At 36.5% G+C, this 23,617-nt stretch overlaps 1 protein-coding gene across 1 annotated transcript in view; it reads right to left on the bottom strand.

The window, feature by feature from the left end:
• Positions 1 to 14,984, bottom strand: part of TRAT1 (T cell receptor associated transmembrane adaptor 1) — a 38,719-nt gene extending 23,735 nt beyond the window's left edge. The window contains exons 1-2 of the mRNA XM_082697413.1: positions 14,532 to 14,984; positions 1,339 to 1,449 (exon numbers count right to left, since the gene is read on the bottom strand). Of these exons, the coding sequence (XP_082553539.1) occupies positions 1,339 to 1,449; positions 14,532 to 14,538 (118 nt within the window). The 5' untranslated portion in view covers positions 14,539 to 14,984. The remainder of the gene's footprint in view (positions 1 to 1,338; positions 1,450 to 14,531) is intronic.
• Between the last annotated feature and the right edge of the window lie 8,633 nt (positions 14,985 to 23,617).

Here is a 23,617-nt window from a genome sequence, read left to right as displayed (position 1 = left end):
TTCAAAAAACATTTGATTTAAAAAAGAATTATTAATTGGGTTATGGACATTGGTAAATGTATGTGCTATGGTGAATGCTGTGAAGTGTGTAAACCTGGCAATTCATAGACCTGTACCCCTGGGGCTAGTAATACATTATATGTTAATAAAAAATAAAAAAATTTTAAAAAAGAATTATTGAAATCATTGCTAATGAAAAAACATTGCCTGCCTGGCATTTTAGGCTTAGAAATGATGTAATAGAGATCCTAAAGGAGTGTTGGGTTTCTGGCCGAGGATAGTTGGTACACAATGTAAAAGCAACGTGTGCTGGTAGGAACCACTCTGAACAGAGAATTAGACAGGACCCTTATCCTTGACTTTGTTATTGAGTAGACGTGTGACCTCAGCTATATCGCTTGACTTTCTAGTGCCTCTTGTCTTTTTTTGAGAGGCGTGACAGTAACACCGTCTTCATATTTTATATTTGTGTTATCCCAAGAGGATCAAGGACTCTCCCAGATTCTAACCATTGTCTAAATTAGCTTCATGCAGTTTTTCTTGGTCATGTGTCTAATGCAATTTTATTAACTTTGTTTTACTTCTTCTCTGTTAAATGTACTGACATTTTTTTTTCTATTCATTATAACCACTGAAATGTCCTGCTCCCAGAAATAGCTGGATTTTCGTATTCATCCATCCATCCATCCATCCATCTACCCAACACACTTGTATTGAATGCCAGTGGTGTGCAAAGATTGTGCCACCATTGAGCTATTTCAGTCATGTTCATGAGGGTGAGTCACATGGCTAAAACTTCTGACCAGCTTGTTTAAAGGAACAGCTAGCTAACCCCAGGAGTGTTAGAAAATAAGCTTGTGGATCAGCCTGTTGTTTTGCCATTTTTCTTCTGATCCCAGTCCAGCTACCTGTATTTCAGAGGTTCTGACTGAGGCTGAGGGGTTTGAGTAGGCTTGAGTGGAAGCTTGAGGATTTGGGTCGCCACTCTTTCCATCAGCTATCAGTGAGAACTTTTATAGCTGCTGCAGAAGAGGCTACAATTTCACGAGCTGTTGAGTTGGAAAAGGAAAACTACATTTTACCAGGACAATTCCTTCCTACTCTATATTTGTTAAGGCAGAGATAAAGCCAAGATTGGGAGTCTGTTTATATTCTAATATGATGGCATTTTTAAATTAAGAGAAACCTAAGGGTAGAAAAAAAGTATCATATAGGAGTCCTACGGATGAAAATACCCTACTTCATGACATTTCATAAAATTGTCTTCTTCTGTAGGTTTTCCAGTGACTTGTTTCTATTCAAGTTGGTACTATCTGGCTATTTTTCAAAATGTCTTACCTTGTCGCTGCTTTTCCACATAGTGGGAAATATTGAAGATCAGTGATACAACCAGAGCTAACCCCAAAAAGGCTACAATTATCCAGGCATAAAACTGGCATTCCGAGTTTCCTGGAAAAAAACAAACAAACAAAAAATACCTATATCAACATCATAGGTGCTCACCAATTTGTTTTGAATTGAATATTCCCACAATTAAAACCATAGTTTTTATTCATAATGAAGAACAAATCCTCTGCCAAGAAATTAATTACCATTGACAGACAAAGCCGCCTTACAGATTTCAAATGGGTATTGCTATTATGTCCCTGTATTCAGCATGGACAAAAGGAAGCAAGTTTCCCTCATTCTCAGTGTTGATGAAATGAAAGATGTTTTTAGTCTAGCTGCTAATATTTGACAACTGGTGACAGATTATTAAGACTTTGATTCAAAATGAAAATCATCCAGATTATCCAGAATGATAATTTACCCTACTTTTTCCCTTTCTTTAATCTTCAGATATAGTCATATATACTTTTATTTATGGAAAACCACCTATCCCCTTCTATAAATAGTTATGCCTCTCTTTACCCTTGTGTAGAGATTCTTTTTTCATTCCTGAGCCATAGGGGGCTTGTGGGCTATTGCCTATCAGTTGTCCTTGGTTATTTATGGTAATCTTTACATGTATATGAGTGTTTTATAAGATAATTACCCTGATTTTATGTATTTAGATATATGTATTATGTGTATATTTATGTATAATGCGTATATAAAATACATTATATTTACATATAAATATATTGATTTTATATATAATACATATATAATATGCATATGTGTATACATATAGTCTATACCATATATCATATACTATATAAACATTATATATTAATTATAAATGTATATTTATTACATAATTTATATTTTATTAATATGTATTTTATATATATTTTATATATGTGTATATTATAATTTTATATATTTATATATATACATATATATGTATAAAAATTAGACAATTATCTTAGTAGCCAAATAGTCATGTGAATACTGACCCCAGAAAAGTAGCTTATGATTCTCTAACACTGTATATTTATGTGTTCAACCGACATCAGACATCTCTTCTGTGTCAGGACCTGTGCCTTATATTTGGGAATCAAAGGTAAAGAAAACAGAATCTTGGACCTCAAGGCACTGTTTAGCTGGTGACACAGATGTGTAAAGACAAGCAGAAATGGCATGTGACAGTAGCTACAACAGAGCTTATGTTCCTTCCCAGCCTCTGCTCCCTCTATGACTTCCCCGAATCAGACACCATGCTCGGCCCTTTCAAAGAACTCTAAATAGCATGATGTTAGATGCAGAACAGGCAAACCCCTCACAGGAGGGAAATCAGTCTTGCTTCCCTTTCCTGTCTTTAAACCAGCAAATAATCCTTAGACCAAAATGTCCTTTGTGCTGCTCTCTTATACTTATATTCTATATCTCAAATTTGATGTTTGAATTGTTTTTTGTTTTTTGTTTTTTGGGTACATATTGACATTGCAGTGTGGTTGTTGAGTCGCTGTCAGTGGACCTGTGTTTGAGAGGTCGTCTGGTTTCCTTCCTGCCTGCCTGCCTTCAGCCCGCCCTCCCTTACTTCCCTTCCTCCTTCCATTCCCCCATCCCTTCCTTCTTTCTTTCCTTCGCATCATTTATTTTTAAATGAACATTTGTGATATAGATGTGCATCTACATATTTGCATATAATTTGCATATTGCTTATTTATATATACTTTGCTTTTGTTTGAACTAGTCTGTGGCTCTTTAAACATAAATCTGTCTACTAATGTCTGCAACCTCCTTTTTTATTTCATACTATGTTATTTAGGTGTTCGAAATACCATGAAGTCCACAAAGGATAGAACCATCTCTGCCTTCTGCTCTGCAGTGCGAGGCATAATATACATGATTTATAAAGATTTTTAAAGAATTTGTTAATAAATGGGAAAAGGTCGCTGATAATGATAGTGAAATGTGTGGTTTTGTTTTCTTTCTTTTTTTAAGATTTTATTTCTTTATCTGACAGAGAGAGAGAGACAGCAAGAGAGGGAACACAAGCAGGGGGAGTAGGAGAGGGAGAACAAGCTTCCCACTGTGCAGGGAGCCTGAAGCAGGGCTCAATCCCTAGACTCTGGGATCATGACCTAAGCTGAAGGCAGATGTTTAATGACTGAGCCACCCAGGAGCCCCTGGTTTTATTTTCTTTAAGGGACTTTTTATGTTTCATAAAATTAAAGAAAAATGAGAAGACTTGAATAATTTTTAATTCTCCAATAGACCTATCAATTCATTTGGTTAAAAACACTAAGGTTTAAAAAGGCCTTATTTATTCATCATGAACATCATCCCATAAATATTTATGAGAATTCTACAACATAGTAATCATTAACTACTTAAAATATACCAGAAATTCTAGGTTTTGCGTGGTACCATCTATATTCCTAGAAATATTTCTTTGACTTTTATGTTTATGAAAAGAACACATGTGCCTGCTGAGTATATATTTAAAAAATCCTAGCAATATAAAAAATCCAAGCAATTCCTAGGATAACATGTAAGATTCTCTATTAGAGCATAAATGGGTCACAAATTTTATACTAATTAGCCTTTTTTTAAAAAGTTACCAATGTGTCTGGGGGATGTTTGCCATGTTATTACGTTATTTTTAGTGGCTACATGGAATTATACAGTATTGCTGTACTATAATTCACCTACCCACTTCTCTAAGATGGACATTCTGATTTTTTAAAATGGTTTCTCTTATAAACAATAATGCAGTGAACTTCACTGTACAGGCCTTTTGTACAGGCCTCTGTAGAAAGAGGCTCCTGAGAATATAATTGCTGGGTCTCAGGGAATTTTTAAGACATGCTTTCAAAGAGAGCTTGTTCCCCATTGCGCATTGATAATAGTCCTTCTCAGGTGGCTAAAGGGACTATAATTGTGAACAAATGGGACCAGCAAGCTGTCTCAATGGCCAGATGGGTCTCAGTTTCTCTCTCTGCTATCACAATACAAAGGTATTAGTTTATGTTTTCTATTATCAAACTAATGGTTAAATCAATGAATTATGTTATTAAGGACTTCTTGTATTTGTCACTTACAGACCCACAGTCTAGATGCAGTTCTAGGTTCTTTCACATCTTAAATCTTAAGGCAATTTGAGGGCACATACTATATTTTCTATCGAGATAGATCACAATTATCAATTCAGGATATTCGGTCTGTCAAGTAGACTCAAATCACTCACCCTCTACAGTCACTTTATTTGGTAACAAATAAATGAACTTCAGTTGCTACACAGAGGCCAGATTTGCTGTATGTGTCATTCTTGTTCACAATTTAAAACAATTAGTAAACTGAGACAAGCAAAAACGGAAAGCTAAGAATCAACCACAATCCTGTTTTCAAGAGATGACCCCTGTGAACACCTTGGTTCATATACTTTCAGTTATTTTTCTCCGTATAGAAATTGTTACAGACAAAGACATATGATTCATTTATACTGACTATACTATTATCTACTTTCATTCGAATAATCTATAGTGTGTTTCTTTTCCTATAAATAAAATATATGTTCATTTCTTTTAGCTGCCCTATATTCCATTGAGCGAATTTTCCATAATTTAAACAATCCCTTATCATTAGATATTTAAGTTGCTCGTGATTTTTAGTTATATAAGCAATGTGATGAATATCTGTAGCTACAACTATATATCCAATCTTAATTTTTTCCCATGTTAGAAATTCTTGATTTGCTAGATCAAAGGATATACACATCTTATAGGATTTTAATATTAATGATGGCTCAGGTTTTAGAACACAATATTAAGCAGACCCTTTCCAGGTTGATCTGGCCTCTGTTCCTATTATTGCAGTTGGTCCGGATTTTAGGTTTACGGCTCTTTTGGTTCATTGAACACCATTCCTGGTAGCTACTATCTTTCCACACACTGTCTCATATGGTCCCCTCCTTTGTGGTTTTTGGAGGAAATTGTTCACTTGTCTTTTCTCCCAGGAGAAGGAACTTGCTCCTCTCTCTGCCCTAAGCATAGAGAACATCACACTTTTCTTTCCTCACCATGAACTATTTCCACAAAATATTACTTTAGGTTTCTTATCTTTTAGGACTTATTTGCTATGCCTGCCCAATAATACACCATGCTCCAGTCATTCTGAGACACTTAAGATTCTCAGTAGATACCATACTTACCATTTCATGTCCTTATGTCTCTGTGTATTTGCCCCTTTGCCCAAAATGCCTTCCCCCTTAACTATTTAACAAGTTCCTAGTCATCCTTCAAGACTGCATTTTCTTTGAAGCGTTCACTCTACGCTGCCTGTCCCCCACCAAGTGATATCTTTTATATCTCTGTAATTCAACAAATATTGAGGTAATATTTGTTGAGGTAATCATTTATGTGTAAAATTCTCTCCCTACTTAACTGAACTTCTTGAAGGACTGAAAGGTCATATTCATTGTGGTCTTCATGCTTCAATTTCCTCATTGTACCCATTTTTGTGGAGATTGAGATTTATAGAAGAGTGTTCCTCATTAATAAGATGCTCAATAAATGTTAGTTATTATTCTTTAAAAAAATTTTATTTGAGTATGGCTGACACACAATGTTACATTAGTTTCAGAGGTACAACATTTCTATATGTTATGCTAGGCTCATCGCAAGTGTAGTTAGCTTCTGCTGTCATACAACACTATTACAATACCATTGACTGTGTTCTCTTTGCTATACCTTTTATTCTCATGATTTCTTCAATATATAACTGAGAATTATTGTTATTCTCATCTTAATACCAGTAAGATTCCAATTTTTATTTCTGCAACCTACTTCTGCAACCTATTCAGAGAGCAAAGTAGGTTCTCACTAAGCATGTATCAACTAACTAAATAGAAAATGAGTGGCATGAAGATGGATAATGTAATGACTAGGGCCAACAGAAACGTTCTTATCAAGTATGAGGTCTAAACACACCCACAACTTTGGGAAGACAAGCTGAAGATTCTATTACATTTTTCTCTAGTACTGTTGAGAAAGTACCTACCTTCCAGCAGCTAGGGACCAGATCCTTGTGAGAAGGAGAATAGCACATTAGGCCACTGTAATCTTGGTGTAAGTGCTCATCTACAACAGTCTAATTCTCTCTGCCCTGAATATGTATTTACTGAAAAACCTACAGATTATTTTTTTTTCCAGGAAGTTTAGAACAAGTGGTTTGCATTAACAGCTACTGATATGATTAAATTTATGGGGTGTCCACCACTCTAAACATAAAATTTTCTTTTCTTGTTTAAAAATAAGTCTTTGCAGCACCTGATAGTTCAGTGGGCTGAGCCTCTGCCTTTGGCTCAGGTCATGATCTCAGGGTCCTGGTTTCGAGCCCCGCATTGGGCTGTCCGCTCAGTGTCCCCTGTCACTCTCTGCCTGCCTCTCTGTCTACTTGTGATCTCTGTCTGTAAAATAAGTAAATAAAAGCTTTTTTAAAAATTTAAAAAGTAAAAATAAGACTTTAAGGAGTTTGGTTGGGGTCAGTGAAATCTCTGGGGAAAGGAATTTAGAAAAGACCACTAGTTGAGGTAAGCTGTATGAGCTAGATGCAACCTTAGGAAATTTACACCTGCATAATGCTGGGATGGTAATGGTCCAAGAGTCATAGTGAGGAGAAGTAATCTCCTCAGAGAATACACAATAACTTCCAGAGACATGAAACGAGATGTGCTTTCACTCTCTTCAACCTTTACCTTAAAGATCAATGTCTTTATGTTCACTTATTAAATGCATACTCTTCCAGTATGAGAATAGAAAAATAAGTGTTTTTCTATGTACTGATAACATGGTTATCATAAATCAAGAGTGGCCTCATGAAATAGTTGTTCTGTCTGGTTATTGTTAGAGAAAGAATGGACAATCTTTAATCTTTAAGTAACTACTTAAAGATCAAATTATTGTTTTAGGCAAATACCCATTTTTTTCAGCCTAGTAATTATATATACCACAATATAGTATAGGTTACTTAAGAACACTTATAACAGCTAATATTTTATAGAGTTGGCCAGAAAGTTGCTTTGTTTCTAATGAAGCATTTGATAGATATATTAATGATTTACTGGTAAGCAAATTGGGTAATTTATAATCTTATGTTAGAAGTAGTCAAATCTAATTTTTACAGATGGCTAACAGACATGAAAAGATTCTCAACATCATTCATCATCAGGGAAATACAAATCAACACCACAATGAGATACCACTTCACACCTGTCAGAATAGCTAAAATTAACAACACAGGAAAAGCCACAGATGTTGGTGAAGATGTGGAGAAAAGGGAACCCTTTCACACTGTTGGTAGGAATGCAAATTGGTGGAGCCACTCTGGAAAATAGTATGGAGGTTCCTCAAAAAGTTAAAAATGGAACTACCCTATGACCCAGCAATCACACTCCTGGGTATTTACTCACAAGATACAAAAATATTAATTCAAAGGGTAGGTGTACGCCAGTATTTATAGCAGCAGCATCAACAGTAGCCAAATTATGGAAAGAGCCCAAATGTCCATCAACTGATGAATGAATAAAGAAGAAGTGGTATATATATACAAAGGAATATTACTCAGCCATCAAAAAGAATGAAATCTTGCCATTCTCAACAATGTAGATGGAGCCAGCAAGTATTATGCTAAGTGAACTAAGTCAGAGAAAGAAAATACCATATGATTTCACTCATATGTGGAATTTGAGAACATAAGGGCAAAAAAGAGAGAGGCAAGCTGAAGAAAACAAACTGCTGGCAGGGAGGTGGGTAGGGGATAGGCTAGATAGTGATGGGTGTTAAGTAGGGCACTTGTGCTGAGCACTGGATATTGTATGTAAGTGAGGAATCACTAAATTCTACTCCTGAAACTAATATCCCACTGTATGTTAACTAACTGGAATTTAAATAAAAACTTGGGAAAAAAAGAAAAAACGTATGTTTACTTTAGAAAATTTGTAATTAAAAAAAAAGTTCAGTCTAGAATTATTGCTTCAAATCCTATAACATATACTTTGGGACCTTGATCATTCATTCATGCACATGCTGAAAGGATGCAAAACTGTTTTGGGAAGGAAATTTTCACCTTGTCTTAAGTTCTCCCTGGATCTGCCTCTGAATGGATGTAGAATGGGCTTCGATGGCTTTCTAAACTGGGACATATACCAGTTATGTTCCTAAAATGCTTTAAGAGAATATCAAAGCTGTTTCCATTTCAGCTGACAATCTGCCTTCAAATGTCAACAGAATCCTGAACTGCAGGTTACAATCAGAAAATAAAAATTAAAATGCTTTGTCGCTCTTTTTATTTTCTTCCATTTTATACAATTTCTGCCTATGTTATCAGGGCAAAATGAATCTCGTTTTAGAGAAAAGAACCAGCTGGATGAAATGTGCTATTGAATTCATTAATTATAAGGAGTCTATGGACTAGAAGACATCGTTGAATATATCACTTGGCATCTCTGGTAGAAGAAGCTGGGATCTCCCCAAGAACTGGCACGTTTTCACCCTTATGGTTCATGTGACTATTACCGTCAGCCATCTGGCTGCAATTATGTATCATTTGATAAACAATCTATCTGAAGCAAATCTCTGTGATTATATGATACTCATTTTTGTGACCTAATTGTACCCACTTCTCCTTAATTTTCCTTTGTCTTGATCTATTTGGTTAACCCTTATACAGGACTATATGCTTTATGTACTTCAAATACCTCTCTTTCTGAGGGAAGAGAGGAAAGCAAAGAAAGAAAGAAGGAATAATAGATGGCTAGAACTTATCCTTGAGAGAACTAACAATTTACTTCGTACTTAGTTTTTTTTTTTTTCTTTCAGTTCTCATAGTATCTAGTATTTAGTCTATATTCAATAAATAGTTGTAGTTTGGGCAAATAGAATGAAGTGCTGTATAAAAAAGCATACTTCAAGGCAAAGCCCCTCATCTTATTTTTATAATTACACTGATTCTAGCTATAAAATATCCTATCCTTTGCACAAAATTATATTTCAATTAGAAGCTCCCCTTTAGCTTCTTTAACTAAAAAGAACACAAAAAAGTTGTATGAGTCCATTAATTGGGACAAGAAAATAATTTGCTCTCAACTACAAAGAAACAACCAGGTCATGGTCATGAGCCTACTTATTTTATGTAAAGGCTTTAACAAAATCCTAGTAATTTTCAGGAAATACGTTAGCAACAGTAAGACAAGAACTTAGACCACACCATACATTCTTCTAGGGCTCAGTTTTGTCATTTACTGTAACAATTAATTTGTTTCACATAACCAACTGGAGGCCTTTGAAAACTTAGGCCAAATTCTAAAGCATGGGGTTGGTTTAGCATGGTCTCTGTTTTTTTCTGATTTCGGGAGTTTCCAGCTCCTACTTAACCTTCTGTTTTCCAAGATTTTTTCCTTGTGTAATGTGATATGAGTTTTAAACAGGCAGATTTTAATTTAGAAACTTTGTATTTTGTGACATTCTTGATAGCCTTCATAATTTTTTTTTTTAAAAGACGTTAAGTAATCTCTACACCCAACGTGGGGTTCAGAGTCACAAGTCTGAGATCAAGACTGAGCCAGTCAGGTGCCTCAGCTTTCTTAATTTTTTGATTGCCAACACAAATGCCCCCATTTTGAAAACAAAGAAAACTTACACAGATGAGAAAAACAAAACAAAACAAAATACACATTTAGCTATTGAGTAGCCAAATGGTGGGGATTTTCAACCTGAATGACAGATTTATGTAAGAGTTCGCACATACTTTCATACCTCCCTTGACCCAGTTATTTCCCAAGTGCAAAATGAGTATCTCCAAACCCATGTGGGTGTCTATTCAGTACAGATAATGTTGCTTATACTATTAGATGCACAAAGTGCTCAAAAGTTCTTGCCCAACAAATGCAATCTTCAGTATCATTATTCCATAATTGTAATTACTTTCGTTTAAAAAGCTTTTATCAATTTAAAAAGAACTCCCACACAATTTGAATTTAGCTCTTCACACTGTTAAAAAGCCAAAGGCCTCAAGAAGTTATTAGTGAGGCAATGACAGCTAGGAAAAGCATGATTTAAGTTTCTATCTAGCTTTCAACTGCCAGGGGCTAATCGTAGTCTCTCTAATTATAAGACCTCTGACTCCTTTAATGCCAACAGTACTTGGCAGGAACTGTAGCTGGAATTCACATTTGCTTGTGCTCTGGAGGGAAACCCAGCAAATGTATCATTTTTCTGCTGGCAGGTTTGATTCATACAGAAGACTTCACTTAACTAACAATAGAAAAGCAATACATATGATGCCTTAATTGTTTTCCTTCAGGGAGTCTGTAACTGACACAATTGTATGAGTTTATAGTTTATAGGATATGGCTTTTTTTTTTTTTTTCAGTGTTTTTTTTTGTTTTGTTTTTTTTTTTAATTTATTTTTTATTTTCAGCATAACAGTATTCATTATTTTTCACCACACCCAGTGCTCCATGCAATTCGTGCCCTTTATAATACCCACCACCTAGTACCCCAACCTCCCACCCCCCACCCCTTCAAAACCCTCAGATTGTTTTTCAGAGTCCACTTTTCAACATGGTTTCTTTCCCTTGGCTTGCAGATTCTGTCGGAGCAGTGACCATCTCCTTGTTGCATTCCATGAGTAGGTGTGTCTGCTTTAGGCACCCCAGAAAGTTCAAAGAAAAAGTTCTGATATATCATATCCCCATGGATCCTATGCATAAAAAGAGTTTTTTCTTACTGACAGTTAATGACAGTTTGCTGGGAACTAGGTGCATTCCTGAGGCCTCTTTGCAGCACGTTGTCACTATCCACACAGCCCCCTATCCCACTACCATCCATCCCCATCACCCCATCAATAAAAGGCATTAAGGGTCATTGATAGACGCACTGGAAGGTATTCTGAAATCAACTCTCAGGCTTTCGAGTAAATAAGATATTGTTTTTAATGCAAAACTTGGTATCTGTCCACCTTAAGTAAGGATCTGGTATAAACAGAGGGTTATTTGAGAAATGGATGGTGTCTGTTGGGGGAAGGACAGTGATGGGGAGAGGGACGGTAGCAGTACAGGGCATTGGAATGCCTGCTTCAAAGTTCAGAGGGAGACTGAGTGAAGGCACTTCCTAGCTGTGTGACTTTTTCCATCTCACTGAACCTCACTAGGCCAATTATAACTCTGGAGTTCAGATCCTCAGCTGTGAGACATATTTCTAGCACATCATAGTTGCTCTTAGCCAAGACTTAACTGAATTTGTTAAAGGGAACATACCTGTGGAGGGAGGTGTGGGGGAGATTTTAAGACTCTCCGATGGAGAGGAGAAGTGAGTTGAGGGAAATCAGAGGGGGAGACAAACCATGAGAGACTGTGGACTCTGAGAAAGAAACTGAGGGTTTTGGAGGGGAGGGGGATGAGGGGTTGGGTAAGCCTTGTGGTGGGTATTAAGGACGGCACGTACTGCATGGACCACTGGGTGTAGTGCATAAGCAATGAATTATGGATCATGGAAAAAAATTAAATTAAATTAAATTAAATTAAAAAAATAAAAAATAAAATGTACAACCTCCAAAAAAAAAAAAAGACACTATGTTATAATTTCCCCAGGACTGGACTACTTGTCAATTTTATAATTAAACTTTAATTGGGATTGGTCAACTTGAGAAACCCTGGAAATGTGACCAATAATGATGTTGATGATTTTTCCTGGATTGAAATCCTTAATCCTTCCTTAAAATCACTGCACATATTACTTAAATTAAATGATGAAACACATTATCTTTGACCCATCTTTAATTAAAAGAACACCTAAGTTTAAAAGATGGTTAATAAATTAGTCCTATCTCATCTCTAAAGGAAAGGCTCATTGTACTCAGAAAGGTGATTGAGGCTCAAGGAAAGAGAAAACCGTGAGAAGACAATGAAAAAAAAATTTTTTTTTTGGAAAAGCAACAATCTGTACCTAAGTTGTGGATCACTTTGTAAACTAAATTAATGGTAGCCCTCAGGAATTGTTCTCACCAGTTGATTCAGCTAATATTGATTTTATGTGTATGCAGAAACATGGGGGAATTATGATATTGGCCGATTTATGAATGCAGTAAGTGCAAGGCATTTAGGCAGGAGAAACCCAATGATACTTGGGGGTTAATTTCTTAGGTTGCTTTACTTAACTAGGAATAATTTTGCTTTTTCACACTAATTTTCTTTTTAACTTCACCTATCTAAAAGTAAAAAATACGGTTGTCTGACTCTTCTCTCACATTAAAGTCTTTTCCCCTCCTTTTAAGATCTATGAGTTTTTGACAGCAAACCCTTGATATTTTTTATCTCTTCTGTGGCATTGTGGAAGGTCTCAACTGTCAATGGGGAACTCCTGTATTACCTATAAAGGGAACATCTAAACTACAAAATTGTAGGGAAGAAATTGTATCATATCCCTCATAAAATTAGCATTAATGAATCCTGGAAATAGTTGAATGTTATACTCAACGCCTTTGGCCTTCCCAAGCTTCCTGAGTTCCCCCAACACCATCAGCTCATGAGAACTGTTCGTAATATTGCCATGTCTATTTTTTGCAGGGCACTGGCAAAACTGGAACAGTTGTTTTGTTCTTTGCTAACCTATGAACCTAGAAAAAATAAAGATAGGTATGTAAATCACATGTCAGGCTTATGCTCCCTGTGTGATTAATCCAATCAACTGATTTTAAAATCAGCAAACAAAATACTGGGAAGAAAATTCACAGAATTTATATATAATATCTTTACCCTATCAATGGCTCACACAAATTGATATTAGAAGTACTATAAGCACTATAATGAAGCAAAAGATATAATTAGACAATGCACAGATTGTTTGATGCTAAACAGTTTAAAAGCCCATTTAAATTGTGCAGCTTCATTATAATCAATGATTATCAACAATGGGTTAGTATATTACGCTTTTATCAGTAAAGATTTTTTTTAGGGGATACCAGCCTATTCAGGAGAAACACACTAGAATGAGAGTGGATTGGCATCACTCTTGAAAAAGCAACTATATAATAATGAGATTTACAGTGTTTGTAACCTCTTACTCAATAATACCAAGTCTAGAAATTTTTCCCAAGAAAATGACTCTTAATATAGGAAAAGTATAGAGATGTTCATCTTTCTGTCATTTGAAATATAACACAACTGTTTACAACACAAATGTCCAACAATAAAGGAATAGCTAAGGAAACTATAATTAGCCTAATGGATGTCATTGTCTACCTTCTTCTAAAATGATTAGGCAGAAATCATCATGAAAAGGGAAAGACTTATACCCTAATGTTAGCAAAAAATTCTTAGTATATGATTTTATATTCACTATTATTTCAGGTATGAAAAGCAAAACATGTAGAATGTGTTGAAATAAGAGTGGGAAGGAAATACAACATAATACCTTGTGTTTTTTTTGAGGTGGCGGGAACTATGTAAATATTTTTCTTTTTCATATATATTTCAGTCCTCTTACTTGGTATAGTGTGTATCTTTTCTTTTACAACAAAATGATACTTACTAAAGACATAAAAAGTACACAAAACATTAAAAGGGGTATGAACCATCAACGTGGAACAGACACTCAGCTAATCAATGGGGATTCAAGCCTTGTGATCCATGTCACGAAGATCAAATTTTCACTGGCCATTGCAGAATGGTCACCTCTCTGGTATCAGCAATTGGGTTAATTTCTGGGAAGATATTACAAGTCTTAAACTCAAAGGAATTAGAAATGTGGTTACTACCGACCTGTTTTATAACTAAAGAGGAATATGCATGATCAACAAAAGTTTAAAAATAACAGATACTGTAATTGGCATAATTATCAATGAACACCAACTGAACAGTTACAACTAGCTTTATCTTATGCAACTTCCCATTTTTTTTCTTCTAAGAGAAAATAATCAACTTATATTTACTACAGTCTTTCCAAGTATGTTCTAAATTATACTAAATGTTTTCTCACATTTTAAAAATAATGTATAAACTAATTTAATCCTCAAATCTTAAGTGTTTTTTTGGTTGGAGTGGTGGAAATTATTTCGTGAATTTTTAGGCACAGGAATAGAATGAAAGAATTAAAAATGCCACTTACCTGACATGCTTCCTTTGTCAGAGAAATCCTTATGTAGCCATAAGGGAAATGTCTGGATTAAAAAGGCTCCCACAAACTCCTTTTTTTCTTGGTAAAGGTGCGCTGGTATTTTAGAAGCAGTGTGCCAGTAAAACGTCTGTAACCGTACCTCGGGTTTCTCTCTTCTGTGTTTTAAAATCTTTTGTGTGTACTTTGTTCAGTTACAAACAGGAAATGTGGTGATGGAGGCTTCTAGAGGTTTGATCTGAAACCAGTATGCTCTTAAATTTTTGTGTTACGTGAGAAAAAAAAAAATCCCACAAGCTTCTGTATTCTGGTATTTGGATTTTTATCAATACCTAAATCTAATTTTAAAATGATAATGAAAGCAAAGTATGAATTAGCCCAGGAGGGAGTCCCCCATGCCTTTGCAGAGAATCCAGGGATCTCCTCACAAGTGAGTTCACATGGAAACAAACTCAAATACGGTAAACAGGGGAGGAAACAGTGAGAAGCCCCCAGGTGTGTTCAGCTTTTGGGTGTGTTTTCTTTGAGGCCCAATGGAGGAAAGGGGATTGAGGCTTTTTGAACGTTACTATGTATCAGGTGCCTTGTGTACCTGGTCCCGCTGGAAGACCGGGTGTCTGCCTTCTTTCCCGCCAGCTCTCACTCCAGCGGACGGGAGTCTGTGCAGTCTAGGGCCACTTGGCAATGAGTTCCAGCTCTAAATGCACACTCCAGTATCTCAGTAATCAGAGGCTCCTAAATGTTAGTATGCATAAGTATGCTATGCAGCTCTGGTTTAACACTCATATTCCTAAGCCTTACTAAACCCAAATATCTGGAGCAGGGTCCAGGAATCTGCATTTTCACAAGTGCCTCATGGTTATTTTAAAATATAAAGGTTCTCGATAATGCTCTGGAAAACGCATGTATATGTCAATGGTAGAGTTCATTTTTAGCATTAGTCAAAGATGATCTGGGCAGTATCTGAATATGGTTTGTATGTGTTTGGGGGTACATATACCTGCTGCATATTATGTGTCTATGGATGTTTGATTATGGATTCCACCAGTTTTCTTTAGCTATAGAAAAATGACAAACCTGAATCCAGTTTACTGTGAAAGGGGATGCACTTAAACTTTAAGAAGTTAAACTTTACGGGAAATTTAAAAATGAGACTTTTGATGCACAGACTCCGAATAAAAATATTAAATGGCTAGCAGAATATCTTACTCTTGCTGATTTCTATAAGATTCTTGGGGCAGGGAGAGTCTTGATTTTATTCACCATGAAAACCCCAGCATTTACAATGTTTGGCACACTGTAGTTCTCAAAAAATATTCTCACAATGATTGAATAAATAAAAGAATGTTAATCTTCTGCTTTCTCTTTGCTCCATTATAGAAAACAACTTTCTAGTAACCAAAATACAGTGCTGCTTTATTCTTTGAATGAATAAAGACTTAACACTAACAGATTTTTCCAATTCAATTGCTTTCCCCCAAATATTTCTTGTGAATCATTGAATCAGAATCTATAAAACAGAAAGAGATCATGGAGATTCCCTACTCTTCTAAAAAAGCATTTTTAAAATACATTTCATAGAACACTAGGCCTTAAAGGAAACTTGGAGATAAATGCTCCTGCGACAGATATATTTAGAAAAACTATTATTTCACCTTCATGGATACCTATGAGTATATTAAAATCAAAGGTAAGTTCTATAAAAAGTAAACCTGAATAACCACTTTTTTTTTTTTAAGATTTTATTTATTTATTTGACAGACAGAGATCACAAGTAGGCAGAGAGGCAGGCAGAGAGAGAAGGGAAGAAGCAGGCTCTCTGCCAAGCAGAGAGCCCTATGTAGGGCTCGATCCCAGAACCCTGAGATCATGACCTGAGCCGAAGGCAGAGGCTTCAACTCACTGAGCCACCCAGGCGCCCCCTGAATAACCACTTTAACAGAGCTTTTTCTAAACCTACTTGGCCAGAGAACATTTTATTCAGCACCATCCATTAACAGGGTAACAGGTTGGGATGAAGGAGGCCTGGATGCCCAGAGACCAAGAGCTCAAGGGAATAGAAGTCTCAGATTCATGTAGGGACCAGAGGACAACAAAGAATTAGAAGGATCCATCCAATAATTAGGTAGGACATAGGAACGGAGATCTGCTCAGGAGGAGGGAGCCCAGCTGTGGGGCAATTGTGAAGGGTTGTGAGGGACTGAATTTTGGACCTTTCACCATCCATGAAGGTGAAATATTAGTTTTTCTAAATATATCTGTTGCAGGAGAAATTATCTCCAAGTTTCCTTTAAGGCCTTCTTTTTTTCTAAAAATAGAAGCCTCAGGCTCAAAAGGAAATTGCAGGGGCACCGGGGTGGCTCAGTGGGTTAAGCCTCTGCCTTCAGCTCAGGTCATGATCTCAGGGTCCTGGGATGGAGCCCTGCCGAGCAGAGAGCCTGCTTCCCTCTCTCTCTCTGCCCGCCTCTCTGCCTACTTGTGATCTATCTGTCAAATAAATAAATAAAATCTTAAAAAAAAAAAAAAAAGGAAACTGCATAGATGGCCTAAGTAGGAGCATGGCAACCTCAAAATCTTGAAACATGGGTAAAGTAGAAACCCATTTATATCAGCAGGGGCTGAGAGAAGATATGGGAGACCAAAGGGGTCTCAGGACTGGAGATTTCTGTGCAGGACTCTCCTGTTCAAGCAAGAATAGAGTAGAGGATGGGGAAACAAGGAGCAGGGATACCCTGGTTGATCCACAGAACTCAAGTCCATCAGTGGTTGGCTTTGGTCACAGAGAAGGTCAGCTTTAGGGAGAATAATTCAGGTGAAAATGCAGATGTACATCTCAGGACAGCCCAACGGGGACATAGTCTCAAACCAAGTGAGCCAGTTGGGCCAGCACCCACAGCTACCTGAGGGCTTCCCTGCCTCAAGTCTATGTGACATCTACCAGTCTGCAGAAATCTGGGGAAGGCAAGAGCAGAGGAGACAAGGGGGTGATCAAGAAAGGGTATACCCTATTCCCTCAGGTCAGCAAGGCAGCCTGTGGTGCATGTTGAATGGTTACTTAATGGTTTTACCCAGTTAATGAACATAACCCACGACTGACATTTCTAAAATGATAAAACATCTGCTGATAGACCTGAACTACTTCACAATTTCTAATTATTATAATACTTTTGAAAAGTGATCTGCATGACAATGTTCCCCATTCTGTAGATTTGTAAAATCAGGAGATAGAGCAAGGTTTTCCAAGGTCACACAAAAAGTCTGTGCCTGTGCATTAGATGGCTTCACATATGTTTGAAATTTGTCAGGAGAGAAAAAAAGATAGCTTTTCATTAAATATAGGTGTCTTAACACATGGAGACATTATCAGAATATAAAAAAACCTATGGATTTATATTTGTTATGAAATACACTAGCGAGTGCAATTGGAGATTTGAATGATGGCTTTATGAGTCCTATTCAAATAATAAATAAACATGAGTCTTCTGTAGTACTTTTTAATGAGTTGGGTTATTGAAATGAAGTTTAGCAGATAGTGGGACTAAGCAGATTTGTCCTGACAAGCTTGGAGCAGTTAAAAATATACGGAATTTTGGGGGAAGGTATGTGGCTCTGATGGGCACCTGTCAAGAAATGAGAATTTTAAGGCCAACAAGATTGAAGTTTTGTCGCCCCCCACCAAGAAAAAGAAAAAGAAAAACATATCAGAATGGCAGCTGCCATTCAGAGCTCCCGCACTCAGAAAAATGGGTCGTAGTTTATAGAAAGAAGCCCAATTTCCAAGTCTCTTTTTTGATGGTCACCTATTATCTTTATTTTAATCTTTATCACCATAATATTTTTATTTATACTTGTATATATCATACAAGTATATATACTACACATACATATATATGAATATGCATTTTAAAGTTTACAGGGTTTCAAACCATTAACAGTAGTTACTAATAGGGGATTACCTGGAACTCTGGCTTTACACTTTACAAATCTGTCCATTGTTTAAATGATTTCCAATAACATGCACTAAATAAAATGGTTGGAATAGAAGATGCCTCCTTATTTTTTAAAATTGTATTTATTTATTCCAGAGAGAGAGAGAGAGGAGGAGCAGACTCCACATTGAGCATGGAGCCTGATGCAGGGCTTGATCTCAGGACCCTGAGCAAGAGTCTGGCACTTAACTGATTGAGCCACCCAGGCACTAAAGATGACTCCTTATTTTTTTTTTTAAGATCATTTATTTATTTATTTGACATGGAGAGAGAGATTACAAGTAGGCAGAGACACAGGCAGAGAGAGAGGGGGAAGCAGGCTCCCTGCTGAGTGGAGAGCCCGATGTGGGACTCAATCCCAGGACCCTGGGATCATGACCTGAGCCAAAGGCAGAGGCTTTAACCTACTGAGCCACCCAGGCACCCTGATGACTCCTTATTTTAAAGGATCTTTGGAATACTTTTTTTTTTTTTTTTAAATAGAAACAGAACTAATCTCTGTGTGATTTTTCTTTATTCTGGTAAATCATTCTTTAGTAAGACTGACTCTGGTATGGAAACAACTTTATGAAAGACAGGAGGGGAGGGGCCCTGTGCTTCCAATTATCCAATTTTAAAATATGAAATTATTCAAAATTAATTATGGTGCTACAGTTACATCTGATTAGACTATATTGATGATTCGTATTTTCATTGAGTTTATACTCTAAGTTCCTCTAGAAGACATAATTATTCAGGTAGAAAAGAAAAAAACAAGTTAAAAGTAATAGAACAATGCATGGATTTTGCATAAAAGTCTAAGCTTTTTTATTATAATTATTATACTTTTATTATACTTATTATAACTTTATAGGACCAGAATTCCTAGAAAATCAATTACGTAAAATTCAGAAACAAGGGAGAGTAATGGCTGTTAGTAGCTACAGTCATCTTCCTACACATGAAAGGCTTAAATATTCAAATTTTCTAGAAGAAAGCAATTTGCTTCCTAACTTCTACACAATGCCCCAGAGAGAATGCTATTCGTAAAGTCAAAGCATTCTGAAAAATTTTGTTCTTATTTGAAATACAACTGGCTCAAAGGAAATCCAGTTTATTTACCATGGAACTCCGAGCTTTAGTAAGCTAATATAAAATTTCTCTTTTCAAGAGGAAGCGATACTCAGTATTCCCAAAAATTATTTCACAAGAGAAAACATTCTCTTATTTTATTATTTTTTCAAAGCCTTTTGCAGGACTACCACTCTGATGTGTGTGCTTCACAAAACACTGGATCAAGCAATATTTGTTCCTGTTGAACTGGGTCTTCTGACTTTCACCCATATTCGGCACCTGGCTTACCTGAGGGACACCACAGATACTATCAACTTTACTGCCTACATATGAATTTCCATCTCTAGAAACATTGTGCTGAGATTATAAGGGATAAGCCCTTAAAACTCAGATGTCCCAGGACAGGTAATACCACCAGTATCCTCAGAATAGCCTTCCCAGTGAGACTAGTTCTAGTGGATTTTCTACTCAATAAAACATATGGTAAACGAAATTTTCATCCGAAGAAGAGATTTGGGACTAGGACATTTCTAGAATATAAGCTCTAGTTGGAGGGCCCTAAGGACTAGAAACAGGATGTGAAAAGGGACACCAAGAGGAGATGCACCAGTTGGGGTCCTGGCTGGAAACAGATGCAGCAGTCAAAAGGATTAGTTGAATGAGTTTAAAGTAAGGACTATACAGAGGTGCAGTCTGGGCCAAAGGGAAGAACAAGGGATGGTGAACTTCCAGGTTAACCACAAAGGGAGCTATGACAACTCCTAGGTTTGAAAGTACTAGAAGAATGTCCACCACTGGAACCTAGTGAGATAAGTAGCTATGAGAAAGGGTTGCTTGACAAGAACTTTGGCTTTCAGTTAAAAAACAAAAGAGAACAAAAAACGCAGCCATCATGTTTTGCAACCAGGCAAAAAGGGAGATGTGGGAAAACACGCCAATTTTGTTCTCCTCTGGCCTCCAATCTCCCACACATTTTCCTCATTAGTCACATCCAATGAAGTCAGAAGGAAGTCATGATTCTGTCCATAGCAGTCAGCCTCCCATGGGTCAAAGAGGGATACAGAACAAAGACTAGATCTGAGTGATAAATATGCAAGTAAGAGGTGCTGAGAGTGAACTTAGTTTTAAAGATTTTATTAATTTATTTGACAGACAGAGTTCACAAGTAGGCAGAGAGGCAGGCAGAGAGAGAGGAGGAAGCAGGCTCCCTGCTGAGCAGAGAGCCTGATGTGGGGCTTGATCCCAGGACCCTGGGATCATGTCCTGAGTCGAAGGCAGAGGCTTTAACCCACTGAGCCACCCAGGTGCCCCAAGAATGAACTTAATTTTAGATAGGTACTCTCTGTCCTGCCAGACATGGCTTTTTAAAAAATTAACATATAGTGTATTATTTGTTTCAGGGGTACAAGTCTGTGATTCATCAGTCTTACACAATTTACAGTGCTCACCACAGAAGCTACCCTCCCCAGGATCCATCACCCTCCACCACCCTCAGCAACCCTCAGTTTTTTTGCTGAGATTAAGAGTCTCTTATGGTTTGTCTCCCTCTCTCGTTTCATCTTGTTTCCTTTTTTCCCTCTCTTTCCCTATGATCCTCTATTTTGTTTCTCAAATTCCTCATATCAGTGAGATCATATGATAATTGTCTTTCTCTGAATGACTTATTTCACTTAGCCTAATACCCTCTACTTCCATCCATATCATTGCAAATGGCAAGATTTTGTTTCTTTTGATGGCTGCCTTGTATACCATTGTGTATGTGAATATATATATATATATATATATATATATATATATATATATGAAGAGGTGGTATGTATGTATGTATATATATATACATACAATGGCATGATTTTGTTTCTTTTGATGGCTGCCTTGTATACCATTGTGTATGTGAATATATATATGAAGAGGTGGTATATATGTATGTATATACGTACATGTACGTATATACATACATGTACGTATATACATACATATATACCACCTCTTCTTTATCCATTCTTCTGTTGATGGACATCTGACCTCTTTCCATAATTTGGCTATCGTGGACATTACTGCTATAAACATTCGGGTGCATGTGCCCCTTCGGATCACTACATTTGTATCTTTAGGATAAATATCCAGTAATGCAATTGCTGGGTCTTCTTTCAACTTTTTGAGGAATCTCCACACTGTTTTCCAAAGTGGCTGCACCAATTTGCATTCCCACCTACCGTGTAAGAGGCTTCCCCTTTTTCCACATCCTCTCCAACATTTGTTGTTTCTTGCCTTGTTAATTTTTGCCATTCTAACTGGTGTAAGGTGGTATCTCAATGTGGTTTTGATTTGAATTTCCCTGATGGCTAATGATGATGAGCATTTTTTCATGTGTCTCTTAGCCATTTGTATGTCTTCATTGGAGAAGTGTCTGTTCATGTCTCCTGCCCATTTTTTGACTTATCTGTTCTTGGTTGTTGAGTTTGAGAAGTTCTTTATAGATCTTGGATATCGAGCCCTTGTCTTTAGTGTCAATTTGCAAGTATCTTCTCTCATTCTGTTGGTGTCTTTTGGTTTTGTTGACTGTTTCCTCTGCTGTGCAGCTTTTGATCTTGATGAAGTCCCAAAAGTTCATTTTTGCTTTTGTTTCCTTTGCCTTTGGAGATGTGTCTTGAAAGAAGTTGTTGTGGCTGATGTCGAAGAGGTTACTGCCTATGTTGTCCTTTAGGATTTTGATGGATTCCTGTCTCACACTGAGGTCTTTCATCCATTTTAAGTTTATCTTCGTGTATGGTGTAAGAGAATGGTCAAGTTTCATTCTTCTGTACATAGCTGTCCAATTTCCCCAGCACCATTTATCGAAGAGACTGTCTTTTTTCCACTGTATATTTTTTCCTGTTTTGTCAAAGATTATTTGACCATAGAGTTGAGGGTCCATGTATGGGCTCTCTACTCTGTTCCATTGGTCTATGTGTCAGTTTTTGTGCCAGTACCATGCTGCTTGGTGATCCAGCTTTGTAATAAAGCTTGAAATCAGGCAACGTGATGCCCCCAGCTTTGTTTTTCTTTTCAACATTTCCTTGGTGATTCAGGGTCTTTTCTGGTTCCATACAAATTTTAGGATTGTTTGTTCCAGAACTTTGAAAAATGTCAATGATATTTTGATCGGGATGGCATTGAAAGTACTGATTGCTCTGGACAGTATAGACATTTTAACAATATTTATTCTTCCAACTCATGAGCATGGAATGTTTTTCTATCTTCTAGTGTCTTCTTCAATTTCTTTCATGAGTGTTCTGTAGTTCCCTGAGTATAGATTCTTTACCTCTTTGGTTAGGTTTATTCCAAGGTATCTTATGGTTTTTGGTGCTATTGTAAATGGAATTGATTCTCTAATTTCCCTTTCTACAGTTTCATTGTTAGTGTATAAGAAAGCAACTGATTTCTGTACATTGATTTTGTATTCTGCCACATTAGTGAATTGCTGTATGAGTTCTAAGTAATTTGTGGGTGGAGTCTTTTGGGTTTTCCACATAAAGTATCATGTCATCTGTGAAGAGAGTTTGGCTTCTTTAAAGAAGAATATTTTAACCCCTAGAAGCAATTAAAAGGAAAAAAACCTCAAACAATGCATCTCAAGTATTAGGGAATTAAAATGGTATCCAAAGAGTTTTGTTTAATACAAAAGACAAAACCAAAACAAAACAAAAACCAGAAGCAAGATCTTCCCTTTTGTCCACAAAATACCTGAAATTCAAGGATACAAATAAGTGAGAGTCAAAGTATGGGAAAAAATGCCTGCCTACAGTAATAGTAACAGAGAGTGCTTATACTTACCTGAGATGAAATAGACCTCCACACAAAGACTATTACTAGAGATGGTTTTCTTTATAACATTTCATAATGATATATGGGTCAATACATCAGAAACAGATACTAACTATATATGTTAATAACAACAATGTCTGAAAACAAATGAAGGAAAACCTGACAGAGTTAAGGAGAACTAGAAAATACAACAACCAAAGTTGAGATTTAGCTTGTCCTCCCTCAGTAATT

Source organism: Mustela nivalis (genome assembly GCF_964662115.1).
Source record: "Mustela nivalis genome assembly, chromosome: 1".
Classification (NCBI taxonomy): Eukaryota; Metazoa; Chordata; class Mammalia; order Carnivora; family Mustelidae; genus Mustela; species Mustela nivalis.
This window is presented reverse-complemented; position numbering and strand designations above follow the sequence as displayed.